Raw genomic sequence first — 21,367 nt, forward strand, 5'->3', positions numbered from 1 at the left:
TAAGCGGTTACAAAATTATGAGATGCACATTCAGGAATAAATAAATAAAACACATCAGAAACTTAAAGCTCAAGTTGTGTGAAGACATCAGAAACTTAAAGCTCAAGTTGTGTGAAAATGAAGCATTCATAGCACACTTCAAATCAGGTTAGTTTGACTATTATGAAGATTTGATCACGTGTGTTACATGAGAAACACAGAAGGCCTTCCTTAGGACTTGGCAAGCAGATAAAATGAAACAAACAGCTAAAAAGGTACATTCCCATAGAAACATAACAGGGAAATTTTCAGCAACACCAAGAAAACAGTACAAATAGCTTATGGCAACGACTAACAGAGATGCACTTTCCATGCTCTAATGCCATCTTTACTACTGAACATATTTCGCAGTTGAGAATTAAGCATGCTACAGTACACCAGATTTTACTGGGTTTGTCACATATTTAGACAGTTTTATGGTACGGGTAATACTTTAGCAAGTGTAGTATAAATTAATACTAAAGTAATACTGTAGTCCATGCAGTAAAGCATAACTCTGTATCTTTAAGAGCCAGCTTCTCAGTTTCATTTGGGAAATGGCTTTATCACTAATAAGGCTTGCTCTGTATTCTACAATAATGAGCAAATATGCAATTTTTCTTCCTTTGTGTAGAGACCTTGCATTCCTAGACACTTTCTGACACCTGCTTGGCCAAACTGTAACAGAAACAAACATAAAATAAAAGCGTGTCTTATTCTAGCCTTATCCTTTAACACGTGGGGAAAAAAATAGATCATTCACGGACGCTGACATATTTAATCTGTTACAAAAGTGCTGAATTCTCCTGCACAAAATTCAAAGACATAATTTTAAAATATCAAAGAGCGAGGATATATAACAGCGAAGCATAGATGGTGCCCCAACTTGACAAATATTTCTGATCAAAGACTGATGTTGACCATTACTACTTTTTTATTAAAAAAACAGAACACATCAGAAATAGTTAAGTACTCAGCTAAACTAGCTCAGCTCGCAAAAACAACTTTAATGCTGAGGATGCAGTAAACAATATAATAAATTAAAATATATTAATTACTTTCCAACTGTTTACTGCATGTTTTTGGTAAATTATCCTATTCTTATTCCTGTTTATATGTGTGAAGGAGACTCTTGGAGCAGTGTTTCTGCTGAGTCAGTTCATTAGGTTACAGTGACATTTTAATGAAATGACAAGAAGTAATTAAAGTGCAAGAAATTTTTCATCTAAGCAACAAATTAGCACACCAGTTCTCCAAGTAGAAATGTTAATTTTTGTTTAATTTTTTTTACAAGTGCACACATATTCTACTAGCATATGCTGCAGTTTTTGAATCACTAGAAGGTTTTATTTCAATCTATTTTTAGTTTTCAATTTGTTAACATTTTTCATCTGTTCCTCTTTCCAAGTTTTGTTCTTAAAATGTAACATAACACTATTCAAGAATTCAAGTATTTTATACACTTAAATTTATATCAAAAGATAATATTGCTTGTGACACTCCATATAAAATGTTTGCTATTACTAGTCTAGCTGGCTGCAATCTCCCATTTCTCATCCCATTTTTAACTCATTTTAACTAAAGTGTTTTAACTACTAAATGATTCTGAGTTAAGTTTATAAGTTATGTGAGGACTTCAAAACTGTTTACTCCAAAAGTCTTAAATGTTTTCTCTCATTGAATAGTTTGAGTAACTTGTGGAACTAGTTGGTTATGTGAAACTCGAAAGAATGAGCTGTGGGCTGTTCTTTATTCCAGCAGGCTGGATAGGAGCCTAGATATTTCTCAATGGCAAAAGTTAAAACTAAAAGAACCAACTGATAAATGAATTTTAAAAAAATGTTAAAAAACTAGCATCTTCCAATGAAAATGCAATGTAGATTGACAGAAACCTGCCACACAGTTCTTTAAGGACTCAAGATGGCCTTCCTCATTGGCCTTGAGGTGCCAGATGTAAAATTGCAATCAATTTATTAACGCTCTCTTGGTATGTCCTTTAGAACAGGCTTTGGAAAGTTCTAAACAGCTCCAGAGCCCATCTGTTTACGGCCTTTTCAACTGAGGAAAAACCACTCATCTATAGGGATCAATTGACTTCCACACTTTTCCTCAGTATTTTCTTAATCGTTCACAGGATCCATAGCCAGAATATTTGTACAATCATTCCATTAAATATTTGTGATCTTTCATTAAGGCCAGAAGCTTGGATGACAAAAGAGTTAAAAAGAAGCAGGAGGGAAGGGTTCTGCAAGGAAGGGTTCCATGAAGCTCAATAAAATCTTGTGATGTCTCCTTTAGTAACCTTTGCATGAGATCTCCATTAAAGATGAGGTCAGCAGCAAAAGGCTGTGGTTCTCCAAAGCTACAAAGTAGCCAAGTAAAGGGGAGAATTGCCCAAATAGATCCTTAAAATGCTTTTCAGCTCTCTTTTTGGAGTTACGAAAAGGAACCTTTGCCAATTCCAGATTAAGGGCCTCTGATTATTTTTGTCTCAGGCAGCAGGAGCTGTTACTTACAAAGGGAAAAGCAAATAAGTGCTTCTGGCATTTGCTAATAGTATAAGGTCTCTCAGAGGCAGCAAATACACAGATTTTCTCCTCTCTTGGCAAAGTATATGCTGCTGCTGAAGTACTTAATTAAACCACAGAAATAACACTGTTGAGAACACACTCTAGGCTTACAAATACTCTTCATTTTACTGTCCAACAGAAACAGTTTCAGTGAGGATAACAGTCTTTCTAGAATTCCTTTTCAAGTGCTTACATATAGCACATTAAAAAAAAAGGGGAAAAAAATAAAGAGTGCTTCTAAACCAATCATTTAAACGTATGTCAGCTAGCACAAATGGCTTCGATAGGACAAACTGGAGTTGCTCTGTCTTTTCTAAGTGCACTAAGAGGCACTGAGTTTCATGAGACCTCAATGTCCAGTCCCAAGGACCACAGGTGGCCAGAAAGTTCTGCATCTGAAGACTGACACAGGGGGAAAAAAAAGAGTGCTTCTAAACCAATCAATTAAACTACGTCAGCTATCACAAATGGCTTCGATAGGACAAACTGGAGTTGCTCTGTCTTTTCTAAGTGCACTAAGAGGCACTGAGTTTCATGAGACCTCAATGTCCAGTCCCAAGGACCACAGGTGGCCAGAAAGTTCTGCATCTGAAGACTGACACATGCAGCATGAGCATACACAGACATTCTCAAACACTGAACAAAATATGACACTGTCAGACACAGTGGGAGACACGTCAAATAACTGCAAGTTAAAAGAAAGAGGATTTACCAGCCCCTTTTAAATTAGGTTTTAAAAAAAAAACAAACACACTTCAACGTGGTTTCCATTTTAGTTTTTAAACCATGTAAGCTAAAGAATTTCAAATGTCCTGCTCAAGAGCATATAGTTTTATAAAACAAAGAAAAGGTTACTATATAAAATCTAAATTGAAGAAATGAAGCATTACCATCTGCCCAGTAATTCTCCCCAGGAATACAAAATCTTCTCAGGACAATCCTTTGACACATCACCAGTGCCACTGGAGAGTTCATTATCACTCTCTGCAAAAAAAAAAAAAAAAAAAGAAAAGGAAAAAAAAAGAAAGAAAAGAAAAAAAGAAAAAAGAAAAAAAAGACAAACAAGAAAACAAAAGCATGCACAGATTTACCAAAGAGAACAGACATTAGAGATGCATACATATAGGTCTTAGACAAATTCTTCTCACATACCAGTTTTAAAACCACAAAAAGACACAGAAAATATTAGTGGAACCGTAAAGAAAGTTTAGCAGACTTGACAAAACAGGTGCATTAATAAAGTTTCCATAAAGTTTAAGAAAATAAGACTAGGGAATAATTCACAGCTCTGTTACAGGAAAAAAGGCTGGGATCTAGAAAAGCATTATGTGAGAAACTATCCATTTAATGAAATTCCACAATGCAGTATTATCTAAAAGTCACATCCACTCCAGACTTGACACAAGAGAACTCTCTTTTAAAACACAATAGATAATACTACTTCATTACACTGCATCCCTTACATGCCATTCTGCTCTTATGGGGTACTCTGATCTCACTCAGAATCACACTCAGAGCCATAAAATAATTTATTTCTTTTATGAAGCAAGGTCATGGATGAGCAGTAAAAACACCGCTATGACATTAAAGGTCTTATTGCATGAAACAGAAAAGAATGCTTCAAAAGGAAAAGAAACCTTCTAAGTATTAAGAATAAAACACTTATGGAGAGTATGTGTCATTACACGACTAATACACAAAACCAAAAGGGATGATGTGAGCCAGAGATGCTGTGCTCAAATAACCACCCAACCCAAGTAACCATCCAGTTTACAAGTGGGTAATTTACGGGTCTATGCAGCTGTCCACAGTAAGTTGAAAAGTCTAACTCTTTAGTGTAGCTCCTTACGTGAACATGGTTTTGCAGTTATTTGGACTTTTACAAGTTTTATCTGAATAAAATACTGCTGAAAATTAAACATGAATACAATTTCAACACCACAAACATTGACAGGGCTCCAGTTTCTCAGCATCTTTCCTATGAAACACTGCAATGGCCCCTTTATCCTCAGAGGCCTCTGACGCTATGGACAGTTTATATGTTAGAGGGCCTCCAAGGTCACTCTTTCCTATGAACTGGACTGTCTCAAGAAGCTAAAATAAAACAAAAAAGGAGGACTAAAGCTACTTCTACTCCCAAATCCCTTCGATCCCTTAGATACTCTCTTCAACACAGCTAAATCACATCTGGTTGCTGACCTAGTATCTTTAGTTCCTCAGGTATATTAAACACTTCACCTCCAAATTTAGGTACACAACAGTAGTAGTTCAGGTAGAGGAGGATCTTCAGTACTTGTACAATTATCCTCTTAAGTCTTCATCCTTGTCATTCTCACTTCAATTACACGTTTCTAATTTTTAGTCTCAGCAATTGTCAAATACAAGTCATCACTAAAAATATCATCAGTGCTTGAATTTGACAATGAACTGTGAGGACAAAGACAGCATATACTGTATTTCAAGGAAACAGCAAAAATGCTGCCCTAAGAGAGAAGCATATCAGAAAACTCTTTGTCCTTCAAATTGAACATTACATTAGTGAAACCCTTTAGCTTGGAATCTGTTTGTACAGCTTTACAGGCCTCAAAATAACAGAAGACTCTTTGTCCTCAAATTGAACATTAGATTAGTGAAACCCTTTAGCTTGGAACCTGTTTGTACAGCTTTACAGGCCTCAAAATACAAGACCAACCTGCATTTAAATACTTCCCCTCAGAATTTAAAAAAAAACAACCAAAAAAACCCAAAGCCAAACCCACCCACACTCATCATACATCCACAGTTTTAAGGTTTCCCAATCTTGTGCGTGCATTCACTAGATCTAAAGATGGAAAAATAAAGTTCAAAAAAACCCGAAATGTATTATTTATCTAAAATTTGATATCACTATAAAAAGTTTCATAGTAACCAAAGAAACCCTTTAAGTTCCAGTGGATGGAATATATTTGAAGAATCAACTTAACTTTCATTTTAAAATTACAAAAAATGTTGTAGAGCCAAATCTCCTAGCTTACCACCTAGACTTTGTAATATTTTTTAAAAAGTTAAAGCAATTAAATGCATTACATTCTTTATATTCTCTCCTGATTTGCCTAACTGGATTCAAAGAGATCAATTATAAATGCAGCCCTTATACTTCCCACGGAAACAAGGGGAAAAAAAATTGAGGAAACCTTCTCTAGATCGAGCACATTGGCTGTTCAGAGATACAAGATACATGTTAATGATACTGGTCCATATTAAGAATCTCAAGAAACCTGGCTTACACCAGAAGTTTATTGTAAACCACAATTTCAGAGAGGTTTCACATATTCTACATTAAAGGAAGACAATTTTGCACAGAATTCTGAAAGGAGACACTTGAATTACTTTGGAGAGACTGAAGAACTACAGTGCATCTCTACAAGAGCTACTGCTTAAAATATACACAAACAAATCTTGCAGTCTGAAACAAAATCTGATTAATCAAATCCCCCACTTGGTCCAAAACGTTTAAAAATGAAGCTACACTGAATACTTTCAGGAATAAAGCACGCTAGTTGTTACCTGATCCAAACCTGAGCTTGCCAAGGAATACTAATAGCAGACACACAAAACAAACCCCTTTTCTCACTGCACTGGTATTCTATGTAAAATTCTTCGAAGTTCTTAAGGAGATCAGTCAGCAGACAAACGAAACAAACCCCTTCTTTTCTCACTACACTGGTATTCTATGCAAAATTCTTCGAAGTTCTTAAGGAGATCAGTGTTACACAGCATACATGTTCCAGCAAGATATATCACACAGCTATAGTGCTTCATCCCTGAAAATTCTTTCATCTGGAATGCTTAACAGTATTTTGAATGTATTATTCAGTTATATGTCAGAAAATCACAGGCCTTAATTAGAAATGCCATATGCTCCCTTTCAAAAGATACTAACGTCAAACTTCAAAATAGAACAGGGTAAAGGATAGAGAATAAACAGCTTTAAAAAATCTCTACTTTGTTTCCACTCTAAAGACTATTTACATATTCTAAACTGTACAAGCACTTAGGTATAAATTAAGCAGGAAAAAAAAAAGAAAACAAAGGCTTTGGGAAGGATATTCAACTGTAGATGTTCTTCTCTGAGGTGTACTTGTATTCATTTTTCTCCACATTCTATAGCATCTATAAAGCAGCAGCATTAGCCAGAGCATGATTTTATCCACCCTTATTCTGCTGGGAATGCCCCAGTTCCCTTCATCTAAATGTATTCTGTACTTCTCCTTTGGTCCTTTATTTGCCCCTGACCTCTCAGAGCCACTCAACTGGAAAATAAAACTTATGCCTCATCAGAACAAGGGAAGGAAGGGAGATGTCTCAAGGGAGCAAACCTGAGGGACTGGGTTGTAAATGTGTGGACACACAAATATCCCTTAAGAATACTTAGGAGAATACAGTAAGTCTCTCAGGATTTTTGGTTGGTTGGTTTGAATTGCAATGAGATTCACAAAATTCACACACACACACACAAAAATATCACTTTGCGGATGCCTCATGAACCAATTCCCTAAATTCAGAGTCTCTGTTTGAATCAAGCCTGAAGGATCGTGCTTCCACAGTGAGCATCGCTCTGCATGGCATCAGCATAGAATCATAGAATTCCTTGGGCTGGAAAAGACCTCTGGAGATCATCTAGTCCAACCTCCTACTCCAAGCAGCTCTAGCTAGATCGGGTCACTCGGGGACCTGAGTGGGAGGGCAGTCTTGCACACCTTCAAGATTGTCGAATCTCTCCAGACAACCTGTTCCACTACTTAACAACGCTCATGGCTTGAAAACAAACAAACCCACTGAAAACATCCTTTTTATCTAAGCACAATTTCCAAGGTTCCAAAATGTGTTTGCTGCCTCTCGGCCTGTTGTTACACACCTCTGAGAGGAGTATGGCTCCATCTCCGTGTCCTCAGAGATAGCAGTTGTAGGCAGCAGTAACATTCTCCTCTGCATTTCCTTCTCCAGCCTGAATCAAACCTAGTTCCCTTAACCCCTCATTGTACATCATGTGCTCTATGTCCAGGCTGTCTTGTCCCACAAGACATCTTTTTATCTCACTTTTTATCTGGATAGTGTCCAGGCTGTCTTGTCCCACGGGGTTATTCTGTTGCAGGTACAGGACTTTGCTCTTGCCTTTGTTGAACTTCATGAGGTTCCTGCCAGTGCCTTTCTCCAGCCTGTCCAGGTCCCTCTGAGTAGGAGTCCTGCCCTGCACCATTATTCACCACTCCCCCCAGTTTGCTGTTGTCCACAAACCTCCTGAGGATGCACTCAGTCCCATCGCACAGATGATTAATCACACATTAACAGCACTGATCCCAATACTGATCCCTGAGAGAGACCACTACGTACTGACTGCCAGATGGACTTTGCACCATTGATTGATTCTTTCATCCCAGCTGCCCAGCCACATTATGTTTCACTTATCCAGTCCCTATCTCATTGATTTAATGATAAACACACTATGGGACACAGTGTTGGAGTCCTTGCTAAAATCAAGGTGTACAACATCCACCCTCCATCCCTTGTCAACAGCACTGGTCACCTTGTCACAGAAAGTAATGAGGTCGTTCACAATGATTTGCCCTTCATAAATCCATGCCGGCTTTCCCAATGACCTTGGTTGTCCTTCACCTGCTTCAAAACTACTTTTGGGAGTATTTGCTCTGTAACCAGTACTATGAACTAAGGTTAGACTGACCTGGAACTTCCTTCTGGCCCAATGACATTTGCTTTTCTTCTTTTGGACATTTGCCATTTGCATGAAATAAATATGGAAGCGTGTACAGGTATCATTCAGGCTGGGGGAGAATTTCTGGATCATAAGATTTTGCATAAAGTCTGTTTTTGTTAGTATACCTATAGACAAGCATAAACATTTATAAAAAGTGGACTCTCAAATATCTTTAGGGACATTCAAGAACAAACTATAAAAAGAATCTAACTGAAAAGCAGACTGGCAGCCTATTGGATTTGGATATACATAATTTTGTGCCTGCTCCATTTAGAAACACTCATTACTTCAATTATTTATTATTTGAGCAGACTCTTCAGAATAGGGCACATGGAGTTGTATTTTAAGTGGTCCAGCACTAACATTTATTATGTAACAATACTCTATTGACTAGGCTCAATTACAACTTTCCCCCCACCCTTTAAAAAAAACAGACTGCAACTTGCAGAAGTATCACTGTTAGTACAAAAGCCCTCTTGGCACTTCAGCAGCATCTTTAGCAAAATAAACTACAGTTTATTATTCTTGGTAACCAATAATTTGGAAAATGCTTTCCGACGTGGCCCATCTTCCACATAGCAGAGGTACCTGTCTGCATTTAGTTTGCATAATAGCCTGAAAGACTGTTTTTAGTGGAAAATAAATAAAACTTTCAGAATTACAACAATTTCCTTCGATATGAAATGGCAACAAGGTTGTTTTGGGTTGGAGAACACATGGTTGGGGTTTTTGTTTGGTTGGTTTTTATTATAAACTATTTGTAACTGATCAAGTGCCACAGAAGACCACCCTATGCAGTGAAGTGGCTGTACACATTGAAAGACTTTGACTATCTCCCAAGATAACAACAGAGTGATCAAGACCAGCCTTATAAGACATCTCCATTAGGTTATCCAAGGTCTTACTTTTTAACTTCACTAAAGAGAACACAGGTCTTGATCATATAGTCCCCTGCAGATATTTGTCTAACCCAACACTACAAACCTCCAGTTACCTCCCTAGGCAGTTCATTCCAAAGACTTCACTACACTTGCTCATGGACTATACCTCTCATTTCAAACCTAGTTCTTTCTACCTGCCATTTATGCCAATTACCCTTTTCTCCTCAACAATTTTAGCACATCTCACTTCCAAAAAACAAACAAAAAAAAAGGATCTTTTTCTTTTTTTTTTCCTCAAAGGACATATTCTCCAGACTTCCACTCATTTCTGAGTTTTTCCTCCTATATTTTTTTCTTGATGAGAGGTGTTCAAACAAAATACTGAGACAGCAAGTTCAGAACAGAGGAATTATGCACACAGTAACTTTTTATTACAAGCAAATACCCCACAGAGAAGAAAAGTACACACAGAAACACAAAATCATGGCCTCTTCTTCCCCCTCAGTTACTTTGATAGCACAAGGCTTTTGAGCCCATAAGTAGGGAACAAGGAGCACCCTTAGGGGGTAACTCTAGTATTCACAGCATCTCTGACAAGTTGTGGAAAGACTGTAACAAAATACTGTGAGAAACCAACTCAGAAAAAAGCCAAATAGCACAGATGTTCCTCTCTGATCAGGTGCTTAACAGACTCTTTCAAACAAAAGTAATCAACTACATTTATTGGTATTTTCCATTTTAGGCTTGAGGAAATAGATTCTGTTTAAGAACTCTTCCTCACATCAACAACAACTGAGGTACTAAATACACTTCAATCTTTTTAATCTTCCTTGTTTTTACAGTGAAAGAGTGTTTTGGTTTTTTGTTTGGGGCTGGCTGGGTTTTTTTTTTTTTGAACGGGCATTTTTTTGCATCTTACTTCAAATTTTTTCCTTCACACAATACTCCCCTTATCCCCATTTAACACCGATTATATAGCTATGAGCTACTTTTCCTATAGATTCAGTTATCTTTAAAGAAATCTACTAGCTCACTTGAAATATGACAATGCCTTAGAAGTTAAACTCATTTGTCAGTTAACAAAAAAGGCAGAAAACTATACTGCCGTTTCAGAAAGTTCAAGCCTAAAAGTAAATAAGTGAAGTACATCCTAAAATGAGTAGAAACGCATGAATATAGCAGATAAAAATCAACAGGCGGGATCTGAGTACTGATGTGAAGAAGAAAAAAGGATTTTTAATGAGTTTTTATTGAGAAGCTGTTACAAATGAAATAAAAGAGTAGGAGGAACTGAAAAATAATATAGTTGGAGCAGCCTGAAGGAGAAGGAAATCAGGTCATGAAGATAGGTGGGAACAGAATTTGAATACTTCAAAAATCAGGAGTTTGATTTTTATGTAGGAGAAGAACAAAAATGAAGGGGGAGCTGAAGTTGGCAGCATATTATCAGGGCAACAAGATATAGACGTTACTGACATAGAATCATTCCATACATACTAGATAAAAGAGGATCGTGAGAAAGGCCACAAAAAAAGTAACTTTCCATTTATAAGGTAACAGGAAATTATAGAGCATGAACTATAGTTTTGCCAGGGAAGACAAGTGTGAAAAAAAGTTTAAGTCATAAAATTCATTCTAATATTAAATAAGGTAGATTTTCAGAAAGGTCAAATTTTTTAGTGCATTACAAAACATTTTGATGAAGACAAAAAGATTTCAAAATGCCTTCCAAATGATATAGTTATGAAATTACAATCCTCAGTATATTTTCTAATTTAGAGGGAAGAGCAATAATCAGAAGCAGAAAAATATGGATTTATGAATATGAACAAAGAAGACTTGCAGTAAATTCTCCTCACAAGAGCCTTCTGTTTATATTTAAGTTACATAATTAACTTGAAGAAAAAAATAATTTGGCAGCTACTGAAGTACATATAAAGAGAATAAAAACAAAAAAGAAAGATACCTGAACTCTTCACTAAAAGCCAGAATAAAAATACTGGTTTTTGCCATTACTTTTTCCTTTTTATGAATTATAAGATAAATATTTTTCAGTTAGAACCATTCAAGCAAAAGCTAATGCTGTCAAATCTCAAAGTCTTTATTACCTTGCAAACTCAATTAACTTCTCTATATAACCAAAAATCTGGATCCCAAGAAAAGCTTACATTTGATAAAGACTGAAAAAGGTGCAAAAGAATGGGATTGGATGATACCTGTCTTCCACCCACTGCACACAATAATGTTTTTTGCAGGTTAAGTACAGAAGTCTGTGCAAAATTGCTCAAAGGACTCCCACTTCTACTTTTAAGCAATCCTGATGGTTGTGTGAACTAGCTAACCAAACCAACTTCTTCTTTTCAATAAAAAATTCTGCATTTAAAAACATATCTTGGTTCTGTGTCATACAGTTTCCACTCGGGCCCTGCATTGCTGTTACATTAAATAAGAGTAATTTAAAAACAACAGCAGACCACAAAAATACACCTTAACTGTGCATCCAAATCTGAGTGTGCAAAGAGATGATTCTACCCTCATGTACTGAACATATAAGTGTGCCACCGTGACATATCTAAATTTAATGTACAACTGCCTAAAGCTGAATAGAACAGTGGAGAAAAATTATCACTTCAGTAGTTTTGCTCCCACACAGATGACAAAGCCAACTAAATGCTGCACAGTGGAGGTATTCTTGTAAATACAAACATCTTCCACATGTACTCTGCTGTTTGAAAGCTGACAGCTTTGAGAACACACCAGAAAAATGAAATTTGAGATGCTGTCACAATTCTAAGGCAATGCAATTCTTTACTCCATATTAGTAATTTACAAATTTGTAAATTAGTACCTACTGCCGTATTTGATAATATCAAATGCAAAACAAAAAAAAAATCAACATTATAAACACATTAAAATTATATCTTGCCTAGCATTTACTTAAAGTGCCAAGGCAGTATTCAAGTCACTTTGATTACAAAATACTTAGACTTAACAAAATACTGTAAAGCTAATGACCAAAACTAAAAATATAATTATTAACCTCAAAGTGAGATTCTTGTTAGTAAAAAGTGGGGGGAACTGTTTGTTGAGAAAAATCTTTTTCATCATCTTTTTCATCATCTATATATTAAATATGTTAAATAAAGTTGTTTTTTTTAATGATATGCAAAATCATATGGCATAGTAGTGGCAGCTTGAGGCCACACAAAACTATGGCACTTGTAACTGAAACCTGAGAAGATCCTCTAGCAATAGAAAGATCTAATTCCTAATAAAACAAGAGGATTGCAAATCCTTTTTTAAATTACTTTCAAACTACCATACTGTTTATAGGCAGACAAGGAAGATAACCACTACCAAAACAAACCATCTGAAACATTCAAAATAATCTGCAATTGCTTCCAGACAAGATGCAAACAATTTATGCTCATTTATTACTGAAAAAATGTCTATTTCGCATCACAACCTGAAGTGATTTTAGGTAAGCTAGAAAAAAAGGACTGAAATCAAGAAACTGATTTCACCTATGTATCCAAGGAACTGAAAAATGTTTATTTCGCATCTCAATCTGAAGTGATTTTAGGTAAGCTAGAAAAAAAGGACTGAAATCAAGAAACTGATTTCACCTATGTATCCAAGGAACTGAAAACTCCCTGAATTTGAAATAATTTTTTCCTAACGTTCTGCAAGAATAAACTCAAGTCAACGGATTTCCCTGGAGCACCAGGCCAGAATGATGGAATTGTATTTTGCCTTGAACTTCACAAAGTCAGCACGAGCTACAGATTTTATCAAAGAAAAAATCCCCACCTACGGTGTGTTCCCAGATGCAGCTTGCAGGAGTGTCTTGTGGATACTGGGGAGGAAGAGGGGAATATAATAGCTCATTTCTCGAGGGCCCAGCCTGCAAACCCAGCTTACACCTGAACTCCCAACAGCAATCTGGGTTACAGGACAGGAAAGAATGTGAACCCCAGGAGACAGGTGGCCTTCCCTGTACTTCCATCTCCCTATAAACCTGCAACACAAACAACCTTAAAATTCTCCAGTTTTCCATTTCTTTTACAACTCTGCAATTCCATTAAATACTTCTGTAACCCACAGAAGTGCTTCAAATTCAAAACATTTCAAATACTTGCCCTTGAACAGAAAGGCCATTCTTGCATGAAAAAAAATTAAATACAACTAACTATCAACAAGAACTGCCACTATACAGGGCACATTGAAAAAAATACAGTCTTCTGCACTTGGGTGGGGTTTTTTTATATACCAAGGAAGGGATCATATTCTTTCTGGAAGCACAATAATAGCTGCAAAAGTCAACTGAGTGCATTTTTAATAACAAAAGTTAACTTGTAAGGCATGAAAATAATCCAGGGCAAAAGAATGGATAGCAGAGTCCATAAAATTACATTAGACTCATCAAGAATATTTTTAAGCTATAGAACAGCATTCTTCGGAAGTGCTTGTATTTTAAAACTCATCTCTTATAGAACTGCAGCAAGGGTTCTTGTCTGAAGATAGCCACTAACCAAAAGACCTCATGAATTTAGGATTTATAAAGTTTTAGTTAATTTTTATGGAGATAGCTGAAAGGCTCCAATACGGATTGAACTGATCTTGTTTAAGACTCACCAACATTACTCTGTATTGGATTAATATAACAAACAGTTGCTATGAATTACATGAAGCTATTTTTAATTTGGATAAAAATGCAGAGTTGACTACTTCCACACTATTAATGTCATTCCTCTCATTCACACAAATATCCTCATCGTAAACTTCTATTTTATCACAAAATACTTTCAATAGCTCTATTGACACTTAAAACACCACCTCCTCTAATCCTTTGCTTTTTGAATCCTGAAAGCAGCCTCCACCCACCCACAACATTTGACAGTGTATCCTAATTTAGTTTGGCTGATCATTTCCGATCAGTTAGTATTGCCCACTCCTTATCTACTCTGCACACCATCTTTTTGTGCCATGCAGTACATCACACTCAGATCTCTTTGAAGCTTTCAGGGTCCTCTATCCTTTTATTTCTGTATTCATTGTCAAATTTCACTATCTCCACACTGAATTTTCATACCTCTTAGCTTAATTTTTCTATTGTATAATACCTCTTTTTGTTCTGAGTGTTAAGACAGCTAAAGAGAACACAGAGAGAAAGTTCTGCTCTCTGAAGTTTGTTATTTCTTCTCTTTTGCTGCCCTTTCTTACTTGTACAGCTTCCTACTTATATATAATGTCCTCTTATTAAAGACCAATAACTGAACACCACAGAATCACAGAATCATATGGGGTTGGAAGGGACCTCTGGAGATCATCTAGTCCAACCCCCCCACCAGAGTGGGTCTACCTAGAGCAGGTTGCACAGGAACATGTCCAGGTGGGTTTTGAATGTCTCCAGAAAAGGAGACTCCACCACCTCCCTGGGCAGTTTGTTCCAGGGCTCTACCACTCTCACAGTAAAGAAGTTCCTCCTCACATTTAGGTGGAACTCCTTATACTCAAGTTTGTGCCCGTTTCCTCTTGTTCTGTCACTGGGCACCACTGGAAAAAGACATTTCAATAGGATGCTTTTTGGTTTAAGTGCACTGTTCACAGATTAGTATCCACTATGCTGTCAGCTGCCTTCCTGCTCAGTTCTCAGCTGTCAAAAAAGTAACATGTAAACCGTCAAGAAATCTATTGCTGCTGTAAATAAAAACACAAACCCAAACAGAACTGCATTCCTGGAATTTATCTGAGAGTGCTCTAGAGGCAATCTACAACTCATGCTCAGAAACTTCATTTTGAAGACTTGGTAGGCGTGTTATCTTTTACCTATCATGAATTACCTGGTTCAGGATGCCTGCAAAACATGCCCTGTTTACTCGGCGTGCAATTTATGGATTGGAACAAGAGCTAGTAACCAGACACTTGGTACCACATAAAACTTCAGCAAAAAAAAAAATAAAATCTTCCAAGTCAGTCACAACCAGTTAAGAGACTACTTTCTGGTTTTAAACATAATTGCTCCCACTTAGTGATCCTCAACCTTCTAACGTTATTCTGATTCAAGAAGAAACTTAAATGGAGTTATCTAGAATTCTCCTGAAATGTCACATTATAATTAAGGAAAACAAACACAAAAAGAATTAAAATATTAGAGCAAAAGGAATTTCAGAGAATCAGAGAATCATCCAGGCTGAAAGGGACCTCCAAAGGTCATCTAGTCATGTATGGTCTAAGCAAGAACTGCTGCTAAAAGAAGCCAATGTATTGTTCCCCTTCTCCTTTGTTACTTGTTTCTAGGACTACATTCTCTTTGTGAAAGCTTCTGCTGGAAAGCAACTTTCTCCAATATTTAGGCTTACACATGCAGCCAGCCACTTCATCCTGCCACACAATGACACCACAATGAAAATGCTCTGTGCAGCTTTGTCTTTTTAAATAATGCAATATACAAACCGCCGCTTCCATACATGTTCTCACTTATTCTTAATGCTCCAAAAAGGAAAAAGATTAGTTCAAACAATTGTGCTCTTCACCATGTTACAAGGTTCTACTCAAAATTAAATATTAACTGTGTATTTTTCTGCTTATTGAAAAAAAATGGATACTTAAATTGGTTTTATTTGAAACCTTTCCAGAAGGAGTAAGAATTTCCTCATTATGTATTTGAGTCTTTTAAAATTATATTCTGAATTTAATAGAAAGTTTCTTATCAAGCAGTATACATTCTAGGTTTTGACAAGAAATTTTTAATATTAATTACATTTTTAAAATTATTATCTCCAAAGCAAGGAACCATAGATGGCTGGGTTGCCAGAAATATCTATTATAATATTAATAATTTAAAAAAAGTGAGGTTGATCTGAAAGATCTCTAAGTAGCTATTGCCCAATCTTTGCAAAGATCTTAATATTTTTATATAGCTGTTCAGATGAAAAATAAAGCTAAAATAAGAAAAGAATATTAAAAGCTATGAATGCTATTTTGGGAATATATGATCTCAATTTCCTATATGTAGTTGCTGTGCATTTGAAAGGGACTACGCCTAACACTAGTACAGTAATTATTTTAAATCATTATCGGGGAAGGGGGGAATCATGTTTGGCCTTTCATTAAAAGAAAAACAATAAAAATATTGAAAAAAAATGCCTTTTTCTTATCAACATCTTTATTCATATACTCATGACATAAGACATCCCACTGAGCTGTGTGTATGCACACACACACACACAGAGTACACAGAAATCAGGTAAAGTGCAAATGAGGCATGCATTCTTACAGCATTATACAAATGAAACTGCAATGTATAGTGTTTCTGAAGTAAATTAGGTAATATTCTCTGGGCACGTAGGATATATATGAGGATATGGCAGAAATAAAAAAAAAAGTAGAACAGGTAATAATTCTCAATATCTGTAATGGGAACACCAGCCTCTGATCTATGAAATAATAAAGTCCTTATAATGCACACCTGCCCTAGTCAGGTGGCGAGCAGAAAAAACCCCAACTATAAGGCCAGGTATCTACCATCCTTAACATTAAAGAAAAGAAAAAGCCTTCTTCCAAGGCTAAGACAAGACATTGTAAACTCAAGGGTTTTTTTTTTTTCCATCATCATAATTAGTACCCTGAAAAGAAAAAGAAAGAAAAAGAATGAAGAGATTTATTTAGAACAACTGCAAATGACTCATTTAACCTGCATATCCACTAGGATAGATAACTTCTAGGCAGATAACTCTAAATGCAGTTTCCATGAGAACAGAGTCGCATCATGATATTTTTAATGTCTTCTCTTAGGAAGTAATCTACATTTAAAATATGGAAACTAGCATTAGGAAGCTAAACCAAAGTTTAACTTGGGTTCATACCCCAGTGGAACACTTTTACTCTATAAAAAAAAAAAAAAGCCATTCTATAATAGCACCAAGAGGATGATACCCACAGTAGCACTAATTGTGCTGCATTCATCAAATTGTGGAACAGTACTTTACTCTTCCAAGTAAGAAGCAGTATTTTAAAAAGTATTCAAGTAATTACTTAAACTCTATCCTATCAAACAAACTCCAGAAAACATTTTGACTATACAACTCAAACATCCAGCAAGGGAAAGAACACCCACAGATGTTCAACTACGCTACGCTGAACCACAAGACCCAAAGGTCAAATCTGAAATAATTCTTGCTATGAACAGTAAAGCAACCACAAGTACCAATTAAGTATAAAAGCTACTTTAGAGAAAATAGTGTTTTTACAATTCAGAAGTGGTACTTGATACAAAGTAGGGAATAACACTGATAGTCAATGCCCATCCCACTCCCTCCAGGAATCAGTAGAAGGTTTTCAATTCATCAGAGCACCTGGTCGTGGGCTTTGTAAGCCTGGTGTCACCTGGGATACGTGGGCCTTTTTGTTTGTAACTGGAACAGAGTAACCATACCTGTCTGCTCCTGACTGTTAATCAGAGGGTTCTGCTTTGCATTGTATAAACTAATATCCAGCTACTTACCTATAAGTAAGAATCAAGAAGGAATTTTTCTGCTGTAGTGAGACTTTTTATAGTATTGTCAGAACAGTGCCAGAAATCTGAAGAATAACTTTGTAAAGCTATCACAAGTTCTAGTAGGTCAGATATCCAGATCAAAAATGGCACGTAGAAAGCCTATTCTGAACGCTATGGGCTAACCCTCAGAGACAGAGAGAGGACAGTAAGCCAAGGGCCTTCAAAAATCCAAACAAACAAACAAAAAAACAAACAAAAAAAACACCAGTGGGAAAGACATTGAGGTACTGTAAGCTTTGGAAGGGGCAAGCAAATACACTTGGTTAATGAACAGCAGCAATCCCCAACATGATCCCCAACTGAACCAGCAGATATTTTGATAAGCCCTAGTTATAAATGAGGAGGAAGGAATCACATGCTAAGCAGACAGTTTGGGAATGGGGAATTTCCCTGTATGTGTCCATTTGGGTTTTGGGGTTTTTTTTGCTTTTCTTTACAAATAGGCATTTAAAGCCCATTTCAATGCTGTCCATTAGCAGCACATTCAAGGGCAATGTCTTCTGATGAGAAGAAAATCTATCTAGAAAAGGTTTTCTATCTTGTAAACTGAGCACAAGTGCATCAGTAATACATTCTGAAGCACACAGAAACACAGACATGCATTTTCTGCTGCTGCTACTGGAAGAACTCCAAATAATGGGTTGGTAAAAAGCCCATGACTAAAGAACTGCTGCTAGCAGAAAATCATGTGTGATTGTTTTGTCCAAAACAGTTGTATTTCTAATAGACACAAATAGGAAGAATTAAATGAGTACACTGACAGCAGAAATCTAATAGTACTAAGGGAACTGTAAACACTCATTTATTCTTACCTTCTTCTGCCTCATCCTCTTGGGATGATGACATAGGCCCTCCTCCACTTGTCGGGCTGACCAGTTCTTCCTCTCTTGCAGATTCTCTTTGTAGACTGACAACTTCATAAATTGCATCCCCAGCACTTGTGTGACTTTTCCCTTCAGACTAAAACAAAATGTGGGTATGCGTTAGGTCCCCACTGTTGATAAACACAGTTCTAATAGTATGCCAAAACCAACCCCAAACACATACAAACAAATCTCATATCAAGGCTAAACAACAGTTTGGGCAAGACCCCCTCAGATTTCTTTGCACACGCAGACTGGCAGTAACCGACAGCTCCATTTAAGTTTTATAGGTAGAAACTATAAATAAAAGTGCATTGTTTCCAAAGTTGCCTCTTAACAACCATTTTAAGTATTGCCCAGAACAATGATAAAAAAAATCTTTCCAATTTAAGTAGCTATAAGGAGATGAGGTCAAAGACAAACCACAGCAAGAGAGAGAGGAGAGAACAAACAGGAAAAATACTGGAGTAACTGACATCACAGAAATAGGAATCGAACGGGAGGGAGGGGGAATGTAACAGTAAGAGTTTTTAGTAGGTGAAGACAAGACTAAAGAGGAAACAAAACCTCATGCTTTTGGAAAACCATAAATTATTAAAAGCTCCTTGTATTGTTTTACTCATTAGAAAAACAGAAAAAGTAATCTTTCCAGTGAGTGTAATATACTCCTTTCAATGGGGAAATGCATATATCTGCCTGTGCACACATGTACAAATCATGAATATCTGTCAAGCTAAGTTAAATTAACTTGGATATTTGGGTGTGGTACCTGTAACAAAATACATTTGAGGTCTGAATATTTTCAAGAGAAATCTTGTTCTGTAAAAGCAGTTTTTCTTCCTGTTTGAGGTCTGAATATTTTCAGCAGAAATAATCTTGTTCTGTAAAAGCAGTTTTTCTTCCAAATCTCTCTCTCTAGGAATTTGGTAACTTTCAAGGCAAACTACCTCAAAGGTTGGGGAGCAGGGGGAAGTTGTTTGGTTTCTTTTTACTTCAAGTTTGAAAAGTTCAGAGTTTAATCTAAGTCTTATACATTCAGTGGATATTCACATCAAAAAAGACGTTACCTATACTTTAAGCACTGGATACAAGGTTGCAAGATTTAAACTAAGTATTAATTTCTCCTCTGAGTTACAGTTCTGAACACAGTTATTATTCAGTGACGTGCAGTGATTAATATATTTGCAGAGAACTGTATGAAACTGCAAACTAATGATTGTATTAAATGAACCAGCCCAAAATGTTGGGCTGTTTTGTTCTCTGTGCATCTTGCATAATCAGTTAAAATAAGGTAATTTCTTGAACATATTAAAAACATCAAATTAACCATGAAAGAGAAAAGAACACAATTTCAGTATTTCTGTTAGAGAAAACTCAATTCGTTTAAAAACCATCAAAATTATTATAAAGTTGGAAGACTCCACAACGCCTTTGCTGGAGATGCACATCAAAGCTGACCAGCACTTACAATTTCAACAAGCTGGCAAAATTATGCAGGCGAGTAGCTTAAATAGGGACTGCTTGGACTGACAACATCAATGTTTTTATACTGAGAAAACTTTCTTACTGTATTTTAGATTAATCATTCAGATCTGCTTACTTTAAAGCTGATATTCCCTGCAAGCAGTGTCACAAATTATAAGCCAGTTTTGCTGACCGAACTTCTCATGAAGTCAGCTTAATGAACTTTGGGGTGCAGGCATAAAACCCCTGCATATTATAACATTTAGCAGGATGATATTAGAGCCATTGTCCCTATTTTATTCTCACAAAATACCATTATCAAGTAATTACAAAGTACTTGGTTAAATCAATCAAGTATTGATGCCCTTAATAGTATTAACCATCGCTATCTATAGCTTTTACTTTCGAGGGAGTTAAGGCATGAAGTACTATGGATTTTGTTGTATATTACAAGTCTTCGCCTCCTTGAACATGTTCTAGTTAGCCACAAGACCCATCTCTATAAAATGCAAATAATTTGGTTATTTGTTTTTTCTGAAGCATGCATTTGGTAAAGGAATCCACCTTTACAAGGATCATGTTCTAACTACGAAAATGTGCATGAATAACACAGTGAGAAAGAAAAGAAAGAAGAACGAATGAAAGAAAGAAAGAACAATCCTAAATCACACAGCAACCTGCATTTATGTCATTCCTCACATCTGACTGCACTTCACCAGTCTTGGTTCAGACTATGAAATCTGTCTGAATCCTTCCTCAGAGAAGTTCTGATTTTTTTCTTCTGCCAATAAAGACAGGTCCCATTTACCCCTTGCAGGAAAATGCCATTTCATGGCTTGATTCACTTTGGAACACCAGTAATGGATGCTTCCTTACTGGAATGGGCACCCTGCTGAGACAGCCCAAGTCTAAGGGTTCCTCCCAAGGACTCTGCACGCTAGAACTGAGAACTGGACAGACCACATGCATGAATTTCTCACCCACAGTCAAACATGCTACATTTGCACAATGACCAATAGTATTATTGTCATGATATTACATCAGCAGGAAATTATACCCCAGGATTCATTATCCCGCACAGACAAGCCACCTATGTTTGGAGCTGAGGCTTTTGATAATATCTAATAATCTACTGTTACATTCGCTGGAATCTACTTAAGATCAACTGCTTTCCCCAAAAGTCCATAAATGGATGATCCCAATGCCAACTACAAAGTTATTTTCCAAGGAATAAGTAGTGCCCTGAGGTACAGCAT

The 21,367-nt window shown here is 36.4% G+C and overlaps 1 protein-coding gene across 1 annotated transcript in view; it reads right to left on the reverse strand.

Annotated features, from left to right (window-relative positions):
- Positions 1-21,367, reverse strand: part of LOC106890775 (rab GTPase-activating protein 1-like) — a 273,774-nt gene that overhangs the window by 213,405 nt on the left and 39,002 nt on the right. The window contains exons 12-13 of the mRNA XM_014946791.1: positions 18,597-18,744; positions 3,479-3,572 (exon numbers count right to left, since the gene is read on the reverse strand). Of these exons, the coding sequence (XP_014802277.1) occupies positions 3,479-3,572; positions 18,597-18,744 (242 nt within the window). The remainder of the gene's footprint in view (positions 1-3,478; positions 3,573-18,596; positions 18,745-21,367) is intronic.

Source organism: Calidris pugnax, unplaced genomic scaffold, assembly GCF_001431845.1.
Source record: "Calidris pugnax isolate Ruff unplaced genomic scaffold, ASM143184v1 scaffold30, whole genome shotgun sequence".
Classification (NCBI taxonomy): Eukaryota; Metazoa; Chordata; class Aves; order Charadriiformes; family Scolopacidae; genus Calidris; species Calidris pugnax.